This window comes from Pseudopipra pipra, chromosome 9 (genome assembly GCF_036250125.1).
Source record: "Pseudopipra pipra isolate bDixPip1 chromosome 9, bDixPip1.hap1, whole genome shotgun sequence".
Lineage (NCBI taxonomy): Eukaryota > Metazoa > Chordata > Aves > Passeriformes > Pipridae > Pseudopipra > Pseudopipra pipra.
In genome coordinates this window covers 24,640,292-24,660,757 of record NC_087557.1, presented here as the reverse complement: position 1 = coordinate 24,660,757, position 20,466 = coordinate 24,640,292, and the positions used below count along the sequence as shown (strand labels likewise).

Genomic DNA, 20,466 nt, shown 5'->3' with positions numbered 1-20,466 from the left:
AGGAATGATTATTGCACAGAATGTTTTGAGAGATGTAAACACTTCCTTTTCTATTACTGTGATTCACTTTGGGTTGGGTTTTTGTTGTGGTTTTTTTTTTTTTTTCTGTTAGGCATTTAAAGCATGCAGCTCTGTGGAATACAATGACTGGTTTACTTATTACAGCACACACTGGAAGCTGCTTAAATATATTTTCCTGTCAGCACGTCTTTGTGATTCCCATATTTAAAAGGTGATTGTTACTCTGTGTACACATGTGCCATTAGCATGATTGATGTCAGAACAGTGTTTGCGCTCCGCATCGGCGAAGATTAAAAGCTGCTCCCAAGAAATCCTCTTTACCATGCCCAGCTATGCAAACACACCATACTAGGACATCTCACCAAAGAAACTTCCTCTCAAGGCCACCTCACCCTCGCTGTGCCTGCTCTGAGCTCGAGCAGTACGGCTGCTACTGTGCAGAGGGCAGATTCCTTCCCTGTAGGCTCCGTTTGTGACCCACTGGAAAGGTTCCCATTGCCTTTAATAGGAATTCAGCGTGGCCCTGCACCGTGTCCCACGCCAAGGGCTGGTCTGGGCGGCCACGGAATCACACAGAACACGCCGAGATTAGGGAATGCAACAAAATCCCCAGACCTGGGGCTTTAGGATTACATTACACTCTTTGGAATTTGATCCAGATAGCTGAAAACAAAAGGTGCACTCTTGTCTAGATTTTTTGTTGCCCTAGGACCTGTGAACAAGCACAGGTCAGTGACTGATAGGAAACTCCCGCAAACAAGCTAATTTGGGGTTATTCTGGTTTCAAGTGAAACGGTAGGAAATGAGGAAAAAAAAAAATCTCCTTTTTAACACAATTCACTCTAACCCTTGGCATCCACCTCACCCCAGATTCCTGTTCTGGCCACGTGCTGGGAGCCACAGTAACCCCCTGTATGTGCACTTCCACAGCAAAATCCTGAAGTAGTTTGATTTCTGTTGGCACACAGAGAAGGGCTTTAGGTTTGCAGTTGCCGTAGACCAAATGCTCTCAACACAGAAACAGTTACACAAAGCTATGATTTGCTAAGCTGCAGCAATTTAATTGCAAATTTGAACCTTTGTCATCAAAAGATTATCCTATCTGGGGCGAAATGCTATTCTCAGCCTTTGTACACAACTGGGATAGTCTTATCCTGTACCCAAAACAAACAAAAAGGTAATTTGCACAATTTTTAAATTTTTTTTTTTTTTAGGTTAAGAAGCTTACAGTTGGGAGTGCTTTCTCCCTGACTGAGAGGCAGGAGGGTGAGTGGCTGCAGAGGACAGACAGGTAAAGCTGTGTGCAAATCCCAAAGTGGCAACTTCTGTGGGAACACGATGCATGTTTTGGATCCTGGAGAAGTGAAGCAAGTCAAGGCGGTGCAGAGGCAGCAGAGGGAATTATACTAATCCAAACTACAAGGGAGGTGCCATGTTACACAGCCGGATGCAAAGCTTAGTATTCACTTTCTCAGGAATGTGCTCCCTGTAACTCGGTTACTTAGGAGATTTCACTCCACATTATTACTTAAGCTCACAATCACTCCGTGCACAGAGATTAATCTGCACAATAAACATGACAACAACAAACAGAATTGGGGGCATCAGGGACAAACCATGGATATCTGGTGGGGTTTTTTTCCAGAGATATTACACATGCAACTCAAGAGTTAGAAAGTTCAAAACAAATCTTGCCACAAGCCCTCAAGATAAGTGTCACTAAAACAGCAAATACAGATGAGTGTGGCATTCTGTACCTGAGCTACTCATCTTTAAAAAATACATAAAGCAAAACAATGGTGAAGCTCAGCCCAGTATTCCAATACTACCCAGGAAAAGTACAGGTACAGTACCCCAAGAAAGCATATCCATCAAAGTATCAGTGGCTAAAATATCCAGGCTTCATTATCTGAAGCTACCCAAGAGCTTTGAAAACTCAGTTCCCATTAAATTTATCTTCCAGATGGCTTTCCAGATCCCAGCCTCAAGTTTGCACTGACATATGCCCCATTTTACACAAGCCTTTGGATAGCTTCCTTTATAAAAAGCATACACTGTTATTTGACTTTCAGAGCGGAGGACTTGGGATTATGTCATCAGTGCTCATTTCTCACTCAAGGCATGATGCTGAACAAGTCACCAGCTCCCTATTTCTGAGCACTATCAGTCATTCACTGATAGGAAAACTACCTGCCCCACTGGGGCAATCTGAGGCTTCATTAAATGTTTACAAAGAATTTTAGAACGGGTACAAATCTACATGAAAGCAAAGGCAGTTTTCACATGTGCACTGGTTAAGGACAGACCCTAGAGAGATGTACTAGTGGCACCATACTGGAAGGTAAAATCAGTGTGATACAGCAGCAGAGAAATATCAGATGGGAAGTAGAGATCTCTCAAGATGACTTTCAGAAGTGGAATAATGGAGGTGAGATTAAGTTTGACAGCAAGTTCCTCCAGTGATAGGAAGTCTGGTATACATTAACTTAAAGGAAGGATAACAACCTCAGCAGAGCCACTGATCACTGCTGAATTATGAGCCCTCAGCACGACAAAGCCATGAAGAGCATAGAAGATATTTCTAGAGAAAGGCATTTCTAGGAAGATAACGTCACTGTATGATGTACTGTTACCACCCCAGATAAAACAGCACAAAAGCATCACTGATGGAGGAAGATCAGACAAGTGCAGGAGAAGCTGAGTAGGATAACAGCAGATGAATAGGTGAGTGCATTTCCCAAGCAAAATTTAAGACAGGTCAGTCTAGTAAAGGTAGAGTGGATATGATCTCTCATAAACTCTTCTAAGACATACAAAAAAGCTGCTCAAACTTGTCAGCAACATGTGCTCAAGAACAGACTCATGCTGCTCATGAGTAAATTCACCTGGAAGCTGGGGGGGGGGGGGAAACAAAATAAGCAAGTCCCAGAGAATAAAGTTCTTAGTTTATCTACCATAACATGTAGAAAAAGCAAAATTAGAAGAAATGAACCTGTGTAATACTGAGTCTTTGACAGGACAGGACCAGTAACTTCAATCCCATGTTACAAAGTCCAGCAGCAGGTCCAGATGCTTTCAGTGCTACAGGAACAGATGTCCTTGGAGAGCTATCCAAAATGATCTTATATTGTATAACTATCCAAGATGATCTTATATTGTATAAATGCTTCCTTTCCACAACAGACTGTAATGTTTACTTTAATTCACCCAAAATACCATCTCCACTAACCTAAGTCTTCCAAATTAAACTGACCTACCTGACACATCAATACAGTTTGATTTGACCTGCAGCAGTGCACTTCAGGCTACAGCTGGAATGATTGCTTTACTGTTTATTCCCTCTTTCAAGAAAAAATACATACATATCATGATGTGTGAACTCCTGATTTGATAAGGTAGCTGTGCTCTTTTTAATACGTCCCTCTCTGGTTTTCAGTGTAATAACACACCCAGCATCCATAATGCTCAAGACAGCACTCACATTTTCTGCCATCATCTTTAATAGAGAAAATTCATTTGTACCCTTCTACAGGCAAAATAATGCCAGATGAATTTAGGAAAACAAGAGAGAGATTGGCACATAGCTTATAGCACTGGGAGACAGCTTGGGATTAGCAACAACAGGACTTTCTGTCCTGAGCTTAGACCCCACTAACCAGTGCCGAGGGATTCATGGTTCTGCAAGGATGTAGGTCATACCAGAGGGGACACACAGGAGCCTGGAGGCAATTAAAAGTGGTGATGCAGCTGAGCATCACCACAGGCAGTGAAAAGGGACTTCCCCTGAGACTGGAAATCGCAGGCAAGAACGATCTATTCATCTTCCATGTCTCTGACAAGAAGGGATGGCTTGGTTATAAAGCCTTTAAAATGCAATGAGTCACTTCTCAAAAGAGGTCACTGGTTACTGAAATTTTCCTGAAGTATTTGATACAGAGAAAGCCCTTGAATAACAAATATGAATTCCTTTAATCATACTGTATCTGATTCTTCCAGTAATTACATTTGGGGTACCTGACAGTACAAACAGGTAATTCTCATATGCAGAGTACAGGTCAACTGGCCAACAAGACACCCTTCTGCTAAAAATGCTCCACTAAAGTTTGTTTTCCAAACCAGAAAAGAGTTTGCTATCCAGCAGTAAAAGATGCCAAACTTCTGCAGAACTGCCTATATATACCCTCTTCAAGGAAAAGAATGTGCCATGCAGGGTCACCGAGGAGTAAACTAAAGGAACTTCCCACAGAGTACCAGCAACTCACCCATGAGTGGATACACCAAACTCTGCAGCCTGACCAGCTGCTGAGCTGCCTTTGGGAGTGGATCCAGTGTTTTTCTGTGTTTCCCACCACAGGTCAGGTATCGATGAGAAGCAAATCCCCCACCTAAAGAGGATGAAAATCCCACAACATCTTGCACCACAAAGGTGAAACCTCTCGGGTACAGGTTCTACCTGACCTCCAGAACAGGAAATTGGATTAGTCAGGTAAGCAAGGAGACCACGAGAGCAACTTCTGCACCACCCATAACCCTGCAAAACATCACCAAGGCCTTGCACAGTGTTTAATAATGCTGCAGCATCGGGATGGGATCATGAGAGAATCAACTGGTTTCTGCCCTTGGTATTACAACATGTTCTTGAACTGCTCTGATCTTACTCCTCCCATCATTAAGCCTCTAGTCAGTTAAAACCTACACAACCCCTCCCAAATCATGTGGGAAAGGGCCACCTTCCATCAGCCCCAGAGAGGGAGGAAGCCCAGACTGGGCAGAACTTTGCAGGTATTTTTCTCTTGAGGTCATCAGATGAGTGTCATCATTTTAACTGGATCAGCTCAACGATGCTGTCCTGCCCATCCTTTGAAAGCTGGACAAACCAGCGTGTGAGCTTTAAACTGGCAGAGATATTAATTTCAAATCAATATGAAACACAAAAATATCAATAGGCATTTAAGAGGTGAAACATTAATTACTTTTCAAAAGGTGCAGTACACAAATTTCCTGGTGTCTTTACAAATAGAAATAACGATTTCATAACATTTATAAATGACTAAGTTAATTAACAGGGAATCTTCAGGGAGATGACGAAGGAAATTTAGAAGAACCTTGTCTGGCACTGTTTGAAATTCTCAAAGGAAGGAAGCAAATTCTTTAAAAAAGATTAATTACAAGTTTTTTTGCTTTACCTTGATGGAATGTCTGTTTACATATTTAAGTCAGTTTTGACCTTCAAAATTTTGGCAAAGAACAATTTTCATTAAACCATCTCAGTGGAAGAACTTGGCAGTTCCTCATCTTATCTCTGAGGTTAAGAGAGGATATTAATCATTTAGCAGGAATGGTCAAACAAAATATATGTAAGTCCTATCCAGAGCAACCTTTAATTTATCATAGTAGACACAGCAAGGGCTGATGTATAGCAAGCTCTTCTGTCAGGTCTGATTCCTTTATGGGATTTGGTTGGAGGCTCCAGAATGAAATAATTCCACAAAAGTTGATGTCTCTCTCTAAGGATCCCTGACCATGTGAATATATCACAACATAATGGTAATATCTCTTCACCACTCTGTGGCAATCCATAGGCATCCTCAACCAAGAAAACTCTGTATCTTCAAGATACATTTTACAGTAGTAAAATGGCTGTGGCTTCCCTTTCTTCTAAGTTTTATTACTTCAGTGTCCTATTTTCTGTGAAACTCTGCTGCTCTTTGGAGCCCAGTTCCACACCATCACCCACCTGCCTGGCTGAGTTGTGAATACCTGAATAAGCAGTTTGGCAAGGAGGAACAACGTGCTCTGTCTCATCTCTTGCACATCTAAAGTACCAGGTCAAAGAGGAAATTGTATTATACATATAAACACTCATCTGAAGAACAGTATTTTCAGGACAGAGCTATACTTAATAATACAGTAAAAAGGGAAATGCACTGGGACATCAATTGGTTAAGAATCAATTAAATGTCAGGGTTTTTTCTACAAAAGTAAATTAAGGTTGCCCCATAAAATGGAATTACTATTGTATATAATATTCTAAGTGACATGAGTCCTAAAACACGAGACTGTATCACATTAACTAAACCAAATACAATAGTGATGAGAATATCAAGAACTCCTCCATAGAGAATTATTCCATAAAACTAAAATGAATTTGGGTAGACATAAAGGAAAAATATTACAAAAATGACTCATGACCTAGAAAATGTGTAGTAGGAGACTGAAGGCACTCAGTCTGTCAAGGTGTTCATGAGCTGGAGAAATACTGAAGGTAGATATTAAGACAGACAAATCAAGAACCAGGAATAAGAAGTTGAGACAGAAAAATTCACAGAGAAATAAGGCACGAGTTGAGCAGCGACAGTAACTAACCACTGGAATAAACTACTCAAGGAAAAGACAGACTTAACACTTTGATACTTTTTCAAGACTGTCTTTCTGGGCAGCACTGCTGTGGTCCAGCCAAGGTTACTCCTCAAAGGAGGAACTGAGAGAAGTTTCCTGATGTGTTCTGCAGGAGCCACACCACCTCCTCGAACAGCCCAGCAGCAGATGCACTACAGCCTGCACACCTTTAGAGCTGTAACCCCACAGCTAAAAATGTCCTTCCCAAGAACCATACTTAGGTCACAGAATCTTGAAATGGCTCTTTCTTCCTGTGCTCAACAGGTGACTGTTTTTCACACAGTGAATGGGAAAAGGAAGTAACAGAAAGCATATTAAAGTCATAGATCAGGATAATCTCTCAAAGTGCCTAATGCTTCCCACCACTCACCTCAGTGCTGCAATTAAGTGGGGAACTTCCAGGCCACTGCCTGTCTGAAAAACTAGGGGAACCTCTCTTTATTTTGAGAAATAAATGTTTTAAGGAGACACTGGCTGAAAGATTTACTTATTCCATATTACCACATTGAGACCTTCATGTAAGAGTAAAATTTTCTTTGCTACAGTCTGTGCTTTGGCGGGGCAAGAAAAAGAAAATGCTGCTCTGTGAAGTCCCTGAATAGCAAAGTCTGCCCTACAGTGACAGCAGCACTACCAGATCTCCCAAGGAAATGCTCCAGCTCTGTGTCATTTATCTCCAGGAATAACAAGCAGGTATTTCACTTCAGAACCCTGCTGACAATTTGCAAGGCAGGAATCGTGAAACACTCCTGCCTCGTACCTCTAAGGCAAGCACAGAGGACAGACTCCCATTTGCAGAGGTAACAGCAATGAAAAAGGAAGACCAGGAAAACAGGCAGGGCTGGGTAACAACAGGAACATTATTGAGGTGTGGATTTACATGGCATAGACAGATTTATACAGAATAACAGTATATCACATCTGTACTCATACAGCTGTGTAAGTGCACTAGATAGGGGTCTCTGGCTGCAGAAGAAAATGCTGATTATGCTACTTGTTAAAGGTTAAATTCTGGGCACGTTAAAGAGTGATTGGACTTTCTTAATTAATAAAATTTCTCATTGATTGAAACCTTAAATGCCAGTTAAACTGCTTGAGATTTTGCTGTTTGGCTACTGACTTCATCTGAATTGCACATGCTAATTCTCTGCGTGAAGGGGAAAAGGCCTACGTGACCCCTCTACAAGCTCTTCCTTGGATTCCTGCACCATCAGACAGACATAGGCTCCTCCTCCACATTTGGCTGTGGCCCAGTGGATCTCAGCTCCCTTATAAGTTTAGGAAAGCCACAGAGTGGAAGTTGCACATGTTTACCAATGCGGCAGTGACAACCTTAGTTGGATGAGCTGCATTAAGGGACAATACCTAAAGAAAAGACAACACTCTGGGGTTGTCCTTCCCTATCCTAGGTAGGAGGGTGGCTCCTTGCACTGTCCCCCAAAGCAGAGATGATGTTACATCACCTTCAGCCTTGCTTAGCCCCAAATTCTACACCCTCGATTGCTTATTCCTGTAAGGATTTACAGTGAAATGCAGAACTTGGTCCTGGAAGATGAAAGTGTCCTTGCAAATGCAAAGAAACCAGCAAGTGTCAAAGAATTTTAATATACAAAGCAGGAAAAAAATGCAAAATCCTACTTTACAGAGTTTTAGTTTTTCATAATCTAAGACTCTTAAAGAAATGAAAGCACAGAACATTAACTTAGAGGCAGATGCTTTGCTCCATCTACCTTCCATCCTACACATTTTAAGAATTATTCTCTAAAGGTACTTCCATAAATCCTGCATAGGATTACATATGGAAAGGGAAAACCATAGTTCATCTGGCTCACAAATCCAAAATGTCCAAATGGACTTTTTTCAGGTATCAATGGGTTAACACCCCAACTTAAACATGGAGAAAGAAAACTCCTGTAAAACTGATACTCTGTTAATACAAGAAAAACAGAAGACACATGAAAGTACATTTTTTTTTTAGCTAAACTACAATTCAGTAAGAGTTATATAAACATTTGGGAAGACATTAAAGATATATTTGAATATTAAAGAAAGAACATGAAACTCTCCCTTGTAAGTTTTATCATCTGTCTCCCCTGTGGAAGGGGCTGGTACCAGTGTGATATGGAACTATCAAGGCATATTCCCGCTGCTGCTGTCCCAGTACATCCTCCATGTTCAGCAGGGTGAACACCAAAGGATGCTCACAGCCAATACTTCTGATAATCAGCCTATCCCATGAAACCTGCCTCCTCCTCCACTCCAAAAGCATGAAAGCAAAGCTCATGCTAATGGTAAAGGACACGCAAGCACCAACACACATCATCTCTTATCTTCTATTTCACAGGACTTTCAGCAATTGCTATAGTACAATAAAGGGTAAGTCACCCCCAGCCTCCCCCTCTCTTGGGCGGTTCAGGAAATTTTCTGTGACTCTTTAATTTCAAATCACTAAAGACCAAAATTTAGCATGAAAGTCAGTAGCCTGATGCAATAAACATACATATTCATAAAGACTTCAGTTCCATTAAGGTTTTACTATCAATAAACAAGGAACATAAAGTTGGTATTCTGCTAAATGTGGAGGAAACGATTTCCTTTGTAGGAAGATGTTTTCTAGCCAGAAGGCAGCACAGAAGAAAATCCTTTAGACTCAGTTTCTCCCTCTCCTCCCAGACTCACTTTAGCCTTTATTCTGATCGAGCCATAATGCAACTTCATATGATGCCATAGGTGAGGTATTTTCCTCTTTATGGTAAACAAATGATGTCACAAACACAGGACTGTGATTTCACTGCAGAACTGAACAAGTGGGTATCTGATGCATGGAATGACAATTATTGTTCAGACACGAACAGCAGAAATAATTGCAAAAGTAAAACAAATGAACGACCACGTAAATTAATTTCTTTTTGAATCACTCTTCCTGTTTTCCAAGTCCAAATGATTCTCCTTTCCTATTTAGGAACCCTGAGGGGATGAAAAAATGTCCAAGATGGTGAAATTAAAAATTAGCTATTGAGCATGAAACATGCAATGATTGCACTTCATAACATTTTTATTGCCTTGGTGGTGTATGAATCACTTCACAGTTCCACACTATTACAATGAAAAAAATGACACCAATAAAGTCTGAGCAATTGATGTTATGACTTCATCAATCCGGGACTAAAGGCACTCAGAGAATGACAAATGTTCTCAAGAGTGGAGAAAACCACCACCTCATTCTGAAGAAGCACAGGTTGCCTCTTTGTCTCTTTCTGAGGAGTGGTTATCCTCACCCCAAACAGATGGAATATTGGAACAATCCTCAGTACAGCTCCATGTGACATGACCTTGCTTTTCCTCTCTGAAACTGGGCAAATTCGGGTTTCTCAAGAGCTATGAACACAGCTAATGCACAGTGAAGCTACAGCTAACACAGAATGTTCCCAATTTAGAAAATTCTCACTCCTTTGAGGTTCTGAATCAAGACTGTATCATTTTAACCATGACCTGCACTTAGCCTGAATTTTTAAAAGTCTATAGATTCTGGAAGTATGAAGTAGAATTATCTTTACAATTTCACTAAACACAAAAAAGTTCAATTTATTACTGCTTAAAGCTTTCAAGAGGACAATAATCTCTGCTTAAGACAACAAAAGCAGCATCCAAGTAATCTATCAGATACAACACAAAGGTAGAGTGCAAGGAACTGACCTCCTGCAGGAAGAATGTACCTGCTTTTGACAGCCATGCTCAAGAGCTAACGAATGCAACCTTAAATTTCCTACTTAAGAGTTCAGCTTGCACATAACTAAATAAATATTTTAGCCTGGTTGTTCAAAAAAAAAACAACAACAAAACAAAACAAAGCTCCCATCTCTATCAAGCATCACTAAATCCAAACCGGTTCTGAACAGCAGAAACTAACAATTTTTTTCCTCTCTAATACATACTAGCTTTCTTTTTTTGAGTTGCTAGACATCTTGACTCAGGTATTAAAAGTCCCTGGTAGGATTCTTTCCTTTAATATAATAGCTCATATCCCTTATAAAATCATTAATAGAAAATAAAGCCCTTTTTGTTAACTCTAATCTTGCTTCCTTGCAAGTGTGCCAGAGGCATTTTAATATAGATCAGGTCATGAATATCACAAATTACAGCAGCAATGTGTGGCAACAGAAGATCAGATTATTCATATAACAGTAATACCTTCTTCCTTTTTTGATTAGAAAAAAGTAAACAGCATGCATTGATCTCCCAGCACAAAAAGTCACTTCCTCTTAAATCTGTGTTTTTCTGATCCTTACAAATCCAGGTTTACAGTATGAGGTAATGGCACAGCACAAACCTTAGAATGATGAACGAGGGATATTACAGGGTGTAATAAAACCTACTTCATTTTATGTCAAAATTCTCTCCCGTTTCCCATGATGTACAGGTATGAAGCTCAGACAGAGTAGGAAAAAGTTAGTAGGTGCTGTTTTCTATAAAGTTTCCTATGGCAGACTCACGGCAGACGCATTATGAACAAAGCAAATTATGTACAGGCAGGCACAATTATGGAAGAATTAATGAACCAACAAGAACAGCCCCGGCCATAAATGCAGTATAGGAAAATGAAATTAAATTCACAGTTAATTTATACATCAGTATTGCAATGCAGAAAAGCACACCCCATTAAAGTTCCTATTTTTCCTGAGTATTGCCGGAACAAGGAACTGTAGTTTATTTCCCTACTTGCAATGATACACTGGGAAGGACTCACAGGATTTTCAGACGGGTTCATAGTGAAGAAAGACAGGAGTAATGACCAAACAGAAGCATAAAGATGTTATTCACACACCCGCTTCCCACTGCAGAGCCCCTCACGATGCCATTCCACCACAGGCTGCAAAAATGGCTTATTATTAGTAAAAACCTATTTCCAGCCATCCAAAGATTCAGTTCAAGTTACAATACAATAAAGAGGTGTTTTACCTTCAATATGCCCTATTCCTTTAACATAACTCAACAAGGCATCAGGTGATGCTCACATTAAATGCCAGCTGCCCAGTCCAAAGGACACATCTATTAGCCCCCGACGACATTTCGCTTCAAAGGAAGTGAACTTTTTTTGCCACCCAAATACCTCTGCTGAACTCTGATAAAAACCAACCCTGGCTGATAAAAACTCCGTGAAAAAAATTAATGAAGACTTCCAAGACACCTTCCCCAAGGAGAACATTTAAATTCTTCAGCAATATGCAGCATTAACATCTGATGGGACAAGTCTGTCAAGGAGAAGCCTTAGAAAGACGGTGCTGGTTTTGCAGAAAGAATTCCCACCTCTGATTTTTGGGGCCAGGCTGGAGTCCTAACTCTAATTAAATTCCAATCTGCTTTTTCCAGGTTTCATAAAATGCTGTCTCAAATAGGCTTATCTTCTAAGAAGTACAGCATGATCTTCTCATTAAATAATCTGTTACAATGGGAACACATTAGTACTAAAGCCATAAAAGACTGAGGAAATTATGAACATTTTCCCCCAAACTAGTATCACTTTTAAAAAAAAGTGCCTTAGTATCACCTTAAAAAAAAAAGTACATTCACAAGTCTGCTTGAAAAGTGGGAACTTGCTGTTTAAATGTTTCTTCAATGTTATCTCTATTTTGTTCTTTAATTAATAAAGGGATACATGCACCAACATTATAAACACTAATTTGCTATTTAGCATCCCAAATTAGGAAGCATAAACATTTATGCACTTCATTAAACACTACCTAAGAACACTTTTGATATTAACAGGAGACAAGATAGGCTGTTAAATGCAATTTCAGGGCACACGTAAGACACTGTAAAAAGACACTCCTCTTCCTGTCCCTTGCCATAAAAGCTCCCAGGCTCCATCCTGTTGGCACCAGCTCTTATGAAACAAACCTTGGAAATCAGTGAGATCTGACTCATCTGCACAATCACAAGCACCAGTTTAAGGGAAGGGACAGGAATGCAGGGACCCAGCAGTGAAAGTGGGGTGTACCTGTTAGGCAGCATGGCATTAGATTGGTACAAGGCAATCAGGAAATTGGACTTTAGGAAGCATAAAACAAATACACCCTGAATTAAGACATCATTTAAGTGCAGGTGATGTACAGAGAGAAACAACCTGGTGTTTTATTTCTTCTATTCCAAAAAAGGCACTGCAGTTCTAACATGCCTCCTCCCCCCCTCTCCCCTTTTGCTTCCACCCACCCCAGCCCTTCAAAGAATTACAGAATCATTTAGGTTGGAAAATACCTTTGAGATCATCAAGTCCAACTATTAACCCAGCACTGCCAATTCCACCACTACACCATGTCCCCGAGTGCCAGGTCTGCCCACCATTTAAATGCCTCCAGGGATGGTGGGTCCACCACTTCCCTGGCAGTCTGTTCCTTTCCAAATTATCCACATTTACAGGACACTGAAATAGGTTTCACATTAGAATAAACCAGTGCTACAGGAAGATGATGAAAAATAGTAAGTCTCTCAAGACTACAGAAAGGAGAATTGCAGTAGGAGAAAAGAAACAAATGCTGATAACTCAGGAACAGGAGCCTGAAAGGTAAATAATTACACCTGTATGTGTAAAATACATTAAAGGTTAACCAATATCAGTAATATAACAAATCCTAAAAATTCATCAGTCCAGACCTTAAGTTATCTCTAAATCCTTAATGAGAAAAGAATTCAGGCTATTTTCTTTCACTTACACACGATAAGACATAATTCAAATGACAAATTATTCCTCATAACTTTGCATTGGAAGTCTAACTTCAATGTAGAAAATTATTTTTATTTTTAATTTAAATTTGTACTAAAAGTGTCCATTATTAAATTATGGACCCAGACAAAATGGTACTAAATTTTCTATTGTACATAATCTTGCCACAAGTGTGGCAGTTTTTAAATGGTTTGAAAATACAAATACAGTAAAAAGAGAGTGTTTCAAGAACAGTAATATGGACACACTGAAGAGCTTTGTACCACAACCAGAAATCTGAAAAATGTCTTGGTGCCCAAAAAAGAAGTGCTTTTAGATTTATTTATTAAAATAAATTATCATGATTTTACAACTTACAGCTTTGAGTTCTTTGTTGTTTATTGGTTGTATTTTTTTTTAACTATGACGGCAATGGTGATCTACCTACAAGATAATAAGTGAAAAAGAAGAGTTCTGTGTTTTTGATCAAATATATTGTTAGAGATCAAAACAAAGGTTTCTAAAAACAAACGATTAAAATTTCAGTTCAGAAAAACACTTATTAAAATACAATCAACCCCTTTTCAATAGCAAAGTGGATTTTGTACAGTTCTTCCTTCTAAGCAGATCTTTACTGCAGTTTAGATCCACCAACTCCAGTAAAACTAAACGTAGGCCAAATGGGTCGGTGTTTGCAGAATTACAACCTATGTACAGAACTGCTGGTAACAAACTGCAACTCACTGGAAAAACCTTTGAAAATTCATTTTTCATTGTGAGTGAACTTACAGTATATCTTACATTATTTAAAAGCAGTTTACACCATGACAGAACCGCTCAAAAAAAATGAATCAGTTATAGGAAGAGAGCAACGCTTCAAGTCAGCTTCTGCCATCAGCAAAAACGCCACACAAATCAAAAAACAACACTTAAGTAAAACACTAAGACTTTATTAAAAATCCAAAATTTATTGCAAATTGTACTTTGCAATTTCCCTCCTTTCTTCATTTTTACATGATTTATTGATATCCATGATTTTTTCACAGATGTACTTGTTGACTTTGGAGAGTCTTTGTGCAATTTCAGTTTCATCCACAGTTTCTTGTGCTATTCTATCATACAAACATTCTGAGGAGAAAAAAAAGAAAAGAGTCATTAGGATATTTTTAGAAAATACTATAGCCCTGAGCTGGGCTAACTACACAAGAGACAGCACTGAGAAAGCACAGTATATATTTGTTGCAAGACAAGAGAAGCTTTCCTTGATTCTTGTTAAACTCAGCATTTTTCACCAGGCTTGAATCTTTGGCATGACAAACTTCCAGTTATGCTGTGACTACATTAATAGGCCTTCTATACAGAAACAAGGCTAAACCCAACCTTTTACAGTGTCAGTCTTGCCTGCTTAACTCTTGTATTTTCCTGTATCTCCACATCAGATTTAGTCCTTTCCCAGGTGAACTGTCTCACCAGAACTGTTGTTATCTACAGTTCCCGGTGAGCCACTCCTACCTTCACACCTTTAGGAGAGTATGTAAACAACACTGGTTAGGAAGAGAAGCAGTAACCAGTGGGAGAACACTTTAACCCATTTGTTTTACTTTTCAAATCTGTCCCACATTCTTTAACGTTTTTGTCTTTATCGGATGCCCTGTTCCTGGGCATATCTTGCTTTTATTAGTAGATTATTCAGGACAAGAGCCATTTCCTTGCTCCTTGAACAACACATTTTGTGAACTTAACTGGAATACAAAAAGCAAGCAACAGTAATAACTGCAAAAGCCATGAGGGCAGTGAAAGTTGAGACAATTTTTCTTCACAGAGTTGGTAGTTTGGTGCCAGAATCCTGCACAGGTTACTGAAATCTGAAGTGGTGCGACACACACAACTCCTTTGTGACAGGCAGGTTTGAGTTTTTCTTTTTGTTTTCATAACCAGAATGAGTATTCTGTTGTGCAGACTTCCCAGATTGGTTAAACCAACTCTGTTCTGCTTTGCCTAGTGATCTATTCCACTAACCATTTATTGCTTCATATACAGAAAGCCATAGAGATTATTGCTTAATTAACATGGTTTACAACATTTCTAATGCACCATATTAAAAAGTTACGAAAATTAAGTACTATGCACGCCTTGTAGTTCATTTGGAAACCTCTGAGAAGTTTTATAAAAGGTTATCTTGCATTAACAAGGTTTATAACAGTGCTCATGCATCATACTTTTTATCATTTCTTTATTACATACTACACAGTGGGGATTTTTAAGAAGCCATAGAGATATCAGACACATTAACAGTTAATGCTGTCGTTCAAAAACCTATTTTAAATAAGTTAGTCTGTGTCCACAGAATGATGAGAGCATCTAAAGCAATGTGAATTTTATGTTGTAAGACGTACTGAATATAAAATAAGTGAAATTAATCGGCACACAGCCTGATAGCTGAAATGCTGATCATCAGTAAACCACAGTTAGAAATGCAACACCTAAGAAGAGGCACGTCACTGAGAATCTGAAGAAACCCAGTGTGTTTGCAGGTCATAAGCTTGCCCTGCAACAACCTCAGGAACACTCCCAGGTTGTGGCAGATATACCTCGTAAGGTGAACTCCCAGTGAGAGACAGGCTGTGTTATTTGTTTAGCCACAAGGTCAAGCAAAGAATCACTTGACTGAACTCGTTCATCAGCTGTAATTCTTAAAGTCAGTGTGACCCAGAGTGATCCATGATCCTCACAGTTTTTCTTCTTCCATCTCTTCCATTTCTATGAGGGGGTACAGTAGTAATTTAGTACTTGTATAAGGATGCTGGCCTAGGGGCTCCAAAGAGTGATTTGGGGTTTCTACTCCTTGTCTTTTGGCTTTAGAGGAGCATACAGACACCCCTTTGTATTGCTGAATGGAGCAAAGATTCAAGTAGACCTCAAAGACCAACAGGGAGTTTCACTTCTTTCTGTCATGCCTGATCCAAATCACTGGCTATGGCAACCTGAACTTCCTCACACTTCCATTATTTTTCCACTTGGTAGTAATTTTTTCCCTTTGTTTTCTTCTCCATGGTGGGGCAAGTCCTCCTAACACTGACGCAAATGCAAAGGACACGACAACATGGAAACTCATGGTTATGAGCTACTCAGTCCCAGTAATGTAGGAAGCCTGCCACCTAAAACATTGGCCAAGCAGTTTAACTGGTCCAGGAGGAGACTGTACAGGCTTGAGTCTAACAAAATGGGAACCAAAGACAAGGTGAAAGAAACACTGGAAAGAGGAACATGGAAAACCAGGGCATGTAACAGCAGAATTCAAATGAGGGTTGAGGTTGAAAGCAAAAGTATGACAGAAAACATAGAAAAACAAGGAAATAGGGAAGAGCTGAATTGCTGGTGAGGGTAAAGGTAGGGAAGAAAAGAAAGGAAGGGCCCCATCTGCCTCTCTCCATGTACCTGTTGGAGCATACTCCCAAACTCACCATAGTCAAAACAATGGGAGTTAGAAGAAAGTTGTCATTTAAATGGCTCAAGCAACACAGAGTGGCCCTGACAGGAGTAGAAGAGGAAATTCTCACAGAAGCAACCTCACCAGCAGTGTTGAGGAGCAACAGGGAAACCAGAAAACAGTTTGCAATGGGCCAGTGAAAAATAACCCCTTTTTACTGTATGCTTGTCAGTGTGCATCTGGGTGACCAATTCTGTCTCCATTTGGAGCTGACAAGGGCAGCCACTGCCACAGAGTGGATTCCTTATGTGGCCAGTACATCATTACTCAGCTACATGGGTAAGGATTGCACCTAAAGGCCCCAGCCAGAACTACAAAATCAGCATGGAACAGCTTCCACTTCCACTTAAATTCCTGAAGCAGATTAGTAAAAAGAATCTACGTCTTTTACTCATTTCTTACAAACTAAGGAAGATGACAGTACGAAGGTAAGTTTTCAATTTTCCCCCACACAACACAGACACAGACACACGCACACACTCAAAGAGGAATCATATTTTTTACTCCCAAACGTGGCACTTTGGCAGATTACAACACCTCTTAACAAGATCACAGTTAAGAGCACACAGCAACTAAGAACAGGAAATGCAGAATAATGAATCTCAATCAAAGGGAGATTTCTTTCAGCCCTACTGCAATTTCGTATGGACACAAAACCTACAAATCCAATTTCAGTATGTATTTCATGAGGAACCAACTCAGTTCTAACTTAAAGAGAAGCCTGAAATACCAAGAGAGACAGAAATGATGCAACACAGGCGTGATGATACAAAGGGACTGAAATTCACCATTTGTTTTAAGTAAGGGAGAAGGCCTTCTCTCTCTCAAAGTACTACATACATGGACTCAGGCTTGTTACTGAAAGTGTCATTGCAATTTTCCCTGCCAGATGAGGTCAGCGATTTACACTTCCTGTCCAAATTCCAATTCAAGTGTAGCAATTAATTTTTACTATTTCCATGTCCTCCACTTAAAAGGGTAAAGCTATACTTTCTTGCCTTTGAAGGTACACGTATTTTATAGTCACAGCTATAATGGTTTCTGTGCCTCATGCCAGAGCCGGTTATATTCTGGATGACAGAATGTGGTAAAGCTACTCTCGGTCTTGTTAAAAGGAATATATGCATTTAAAAAAAAAAAAATCATTCTGTTATAAATGAATTCTAGAACAACATATTGTTCTCCAGGCTGAGAGTCCTGCCCTGCAATGGTGATCCCCTCGAACCTTACTGAAGTCAATGTACAACTCTTCAGCTGTGAAGGCCTGCACTGTGCACAGCTATTGCAATGTGTTTGACTTTTCCTGGGTATGTATGCACTTCACAATGCAATAGCAGTCTGAATTACAGTTTTTAATCAGTTAATTTTAAATGAGCTGAAAAGAAGCATCTTTCAACTCAGTGATTAATGGTTAAACTCCAAAGCAGGAAGCAAAAGTTTTCAAATAACCTACCTCTGACAATGCTTAATTTGTGAGGTGAGAGAGGTGGCTTGGGAACGGCATCTTTCTTTTTTTTGGTTGCAACTCCTGTGACACTTCTGTTCTTGAGAACATCTGTTCCCCAAATCATAACCGCTAGATTTTTTGTATACTTTGAATCTCCTTGTGTTACTTGCAGCTGGTGCCATTTCTCCTCATCTACCCAAATTCCACTGCCAAGATGGACCTAGAAGGTAGTAATAATAACAACTTATCTATGGTATGTAGCACACAACAGTATCCAAGTGCTGTAGGAACATTAATATTAGGTACTATAATAACAGTAATTAGGGCTGAACAAATCCACTTTGCCTAACTCTGAAATTTCTCCAACTTTGTGGGTCAGGGAGTTCAAGTCAACCTCTATATATAATATAGTTCCTTTTTGTAATCACTACTTTTCCCCCCCACATAACCTGTCTCCTGAAAGACTGTGGTCAGGAACAGAGATCGAAGAAGGAAACAGTGAACACATCCAGTATTATAAAGTTATGCACAGCATATAAACCAAGCAGTTGCACCAGCCTAATTCAGGAGCAAGATGAAACACTTCCCTTCAACTGAAACAGATTTTACTCAAAGCATATTTCAGAGGCAGTAAAGAGGGAACTACTTCCTAAGTCATATCCTGTACCAGTTGGCAAAATTCAGCCTGATTGTTAAAAGTAACTGAAAGGGGAGAATGGATTTTGAGAGCTCCAATTTCAACATAAGCCAAGAGAGTTTGGAGGCCTTGTAAAGCTTCCAGTTCTATCATGGTGTCTATCACGTGCCATCAATGTACCAGATGAATACTGTTTTGTGGTCAGGCAACGACCCACTGCTGCAACATCATAAACTTCCCATTATCCAAACCATGGGAAGTAGAGATATTTCACTGAAGTGGTAAAGCAGGATAATATGGTGTGAGACACTGGATTATTATATTAATTATTGGCTCGGAACAACTCAAGTGGTGTGTTGTGTGGGGAGGGACAGGTCAAACTTTGGGAAGGTAAGGTGATGCCCTGTCCCACACCCCAACCCCTGTGAGACTCACTGGGCAACTCTGGAGCAGCTGTCAGTCAAACAGACCCAGCCCAGATCCAGCTACAAGAGTCCAGGAGACAAAGTTTGAACAACCATGGGGATCCAGGGGTGGTAGCTGTAATTCCCTTTTTCTCTCTTTCTTTCCTTCTTTTTCTCCTAATCTCCTTTCTTGATATTTTGGGTAACTTAGGACCAAATGGGCTGGATTTTGCTAAGTTGAATGGGTTAGCATGTGCTGTGTCAGTGCTTTGTGGACTGCTTTATTTTGGTTGACTGTTACCCTTTAAACTTTTGCCAAATACTCTTATTTTCTGAAGTTTACCAATAAAAGAGAAAACGTGTGCAGTTTTCCTCCTGTGCTCTCTCCTTATAAGGCGTTAAAAGAACTGAAAGCTCTTCTAATAATCCAGAGGGTGGATATTGTTGGAGTCTTGTACATTTTCATTTTGGTGAGCTTGTAGCTCAGGTGCTGGTCTTACATATGGGTACTGGGAAATGCATTGTGAAGCTTTTGTAGGGTCTCCAAAAGGAAGATGCTCAAGCCTAGTTTTGCTTATTAGCCTTGCTCAGCACCGACTGTGCTGGGCTGACTCCCACAGGGCTACTCTGTGTCTCTACCACAAGATTCCCAGTGCTCCAGTCTTAAGATCAATGCAGGACAAGAATCTGAGTACTGACTGTCCTTAGGATGCCATTCTATGTTTGAGCCAATAGTCTTGAGATTCATGACCCTGTGCAGCAACAGCGAGGAAACAACTCCACAGGTAACCAGCACAGGTCTGACACAGGTGCAGCCAGGGTGCACATGCTGGCCCCGTGTGGAACCAGAATATTTTGTACCTTGTATGTCTATACTGCAGTTCCTGGAGTACAGTGCAGACCCCTGAACTACCTCTGCACACAGAAAGCTTTGTTCACATGGTGATGAACTTCATTCAGTGAGACACACGCTTGCTCACCACCCATAACAAGCTAAGGCGTGATCAAGGCATCCCAACTGCCCATCAGAGTTCACTGCACTTACTTTCAGATAATCTGTAAAAGTGCAACATACTAAAAATATGTACCAATTAGACTGCTGTATATCCAAAACCTAGGTTTCATTAGATCTGGTCCAATGGAGGTCCTTCCTATAACACTTTAATAAAAACTTACTGCCACTTAAGGATTAAAAAAAAATCCCATGAACAAAATCCTATTGCAAAACTGCATCAGGAGACTCCATTTCCCTTAACTGGTCTGCCCTTAGTTTTCTGTGGTTTTACTCCTTTCATGTGGCTTTACATAAACTGTGCCTGCTACCCATACAGATCTGAACAGTATCACGTAAGTCCCATTAAATGCAAT

General features: G+C 40.0%; 1 protein-coding gene and 1 long non-coding RNA gene across 11 annotated transcripts in view; one reads left to right on the top strand and one right to left on the bottom strand.

Annotated features, from left to right (window-relative positions):
• BEND5 (BEN domain containing 5) overlaps positions 1 to 20,466 on the bottom strand; it is a 907,022-nt gene that overhangs the window by 324,649 nt on the left and 561,907 nt on the right. For 5 of the 10 annotated variants that reach the window (XM_064665271.1, XM_064665264.1, XM_064665263.1 and 2 more), the window contains 2 exons: positions 18,064 to 18,277; positions 14,050 to 14,248 (listed from right to left, as the gene is read on the bottom strand). The exons of 4 other annotated variants lie outside the window; for them this stretch is intronic. In XM_064665271.1, the coding sequence (XP_064521341.1) occupies positions 14,088 to 14,248; positions 18,064 to 18,277 (375 nt within the window). In that variant the 3' untranslated portion in view covers positions 14,050 to 14,087. Of the gene's footprint in view, positions 1 to 14,049; positions 14,249 to 18,063; positions 18,278 to 20,466 lie in introns of those variants that run through there. One more of the 10 variants, XM_064665270.1, reaches the window with a different exon arrangement.
• LOC135419139 (uncharacterized) lies at positions 1,234 to 5,091 on the top strand. The gene is made up of 3 exons (XR_010432844.1): positions 1,234 to 1,312; positions 2,663 to 2,745; positions 4,376 to 5,091. It is a non-coding gene; the product is annotated as an uncharacterized LOC135419139 (long non-coding RNA).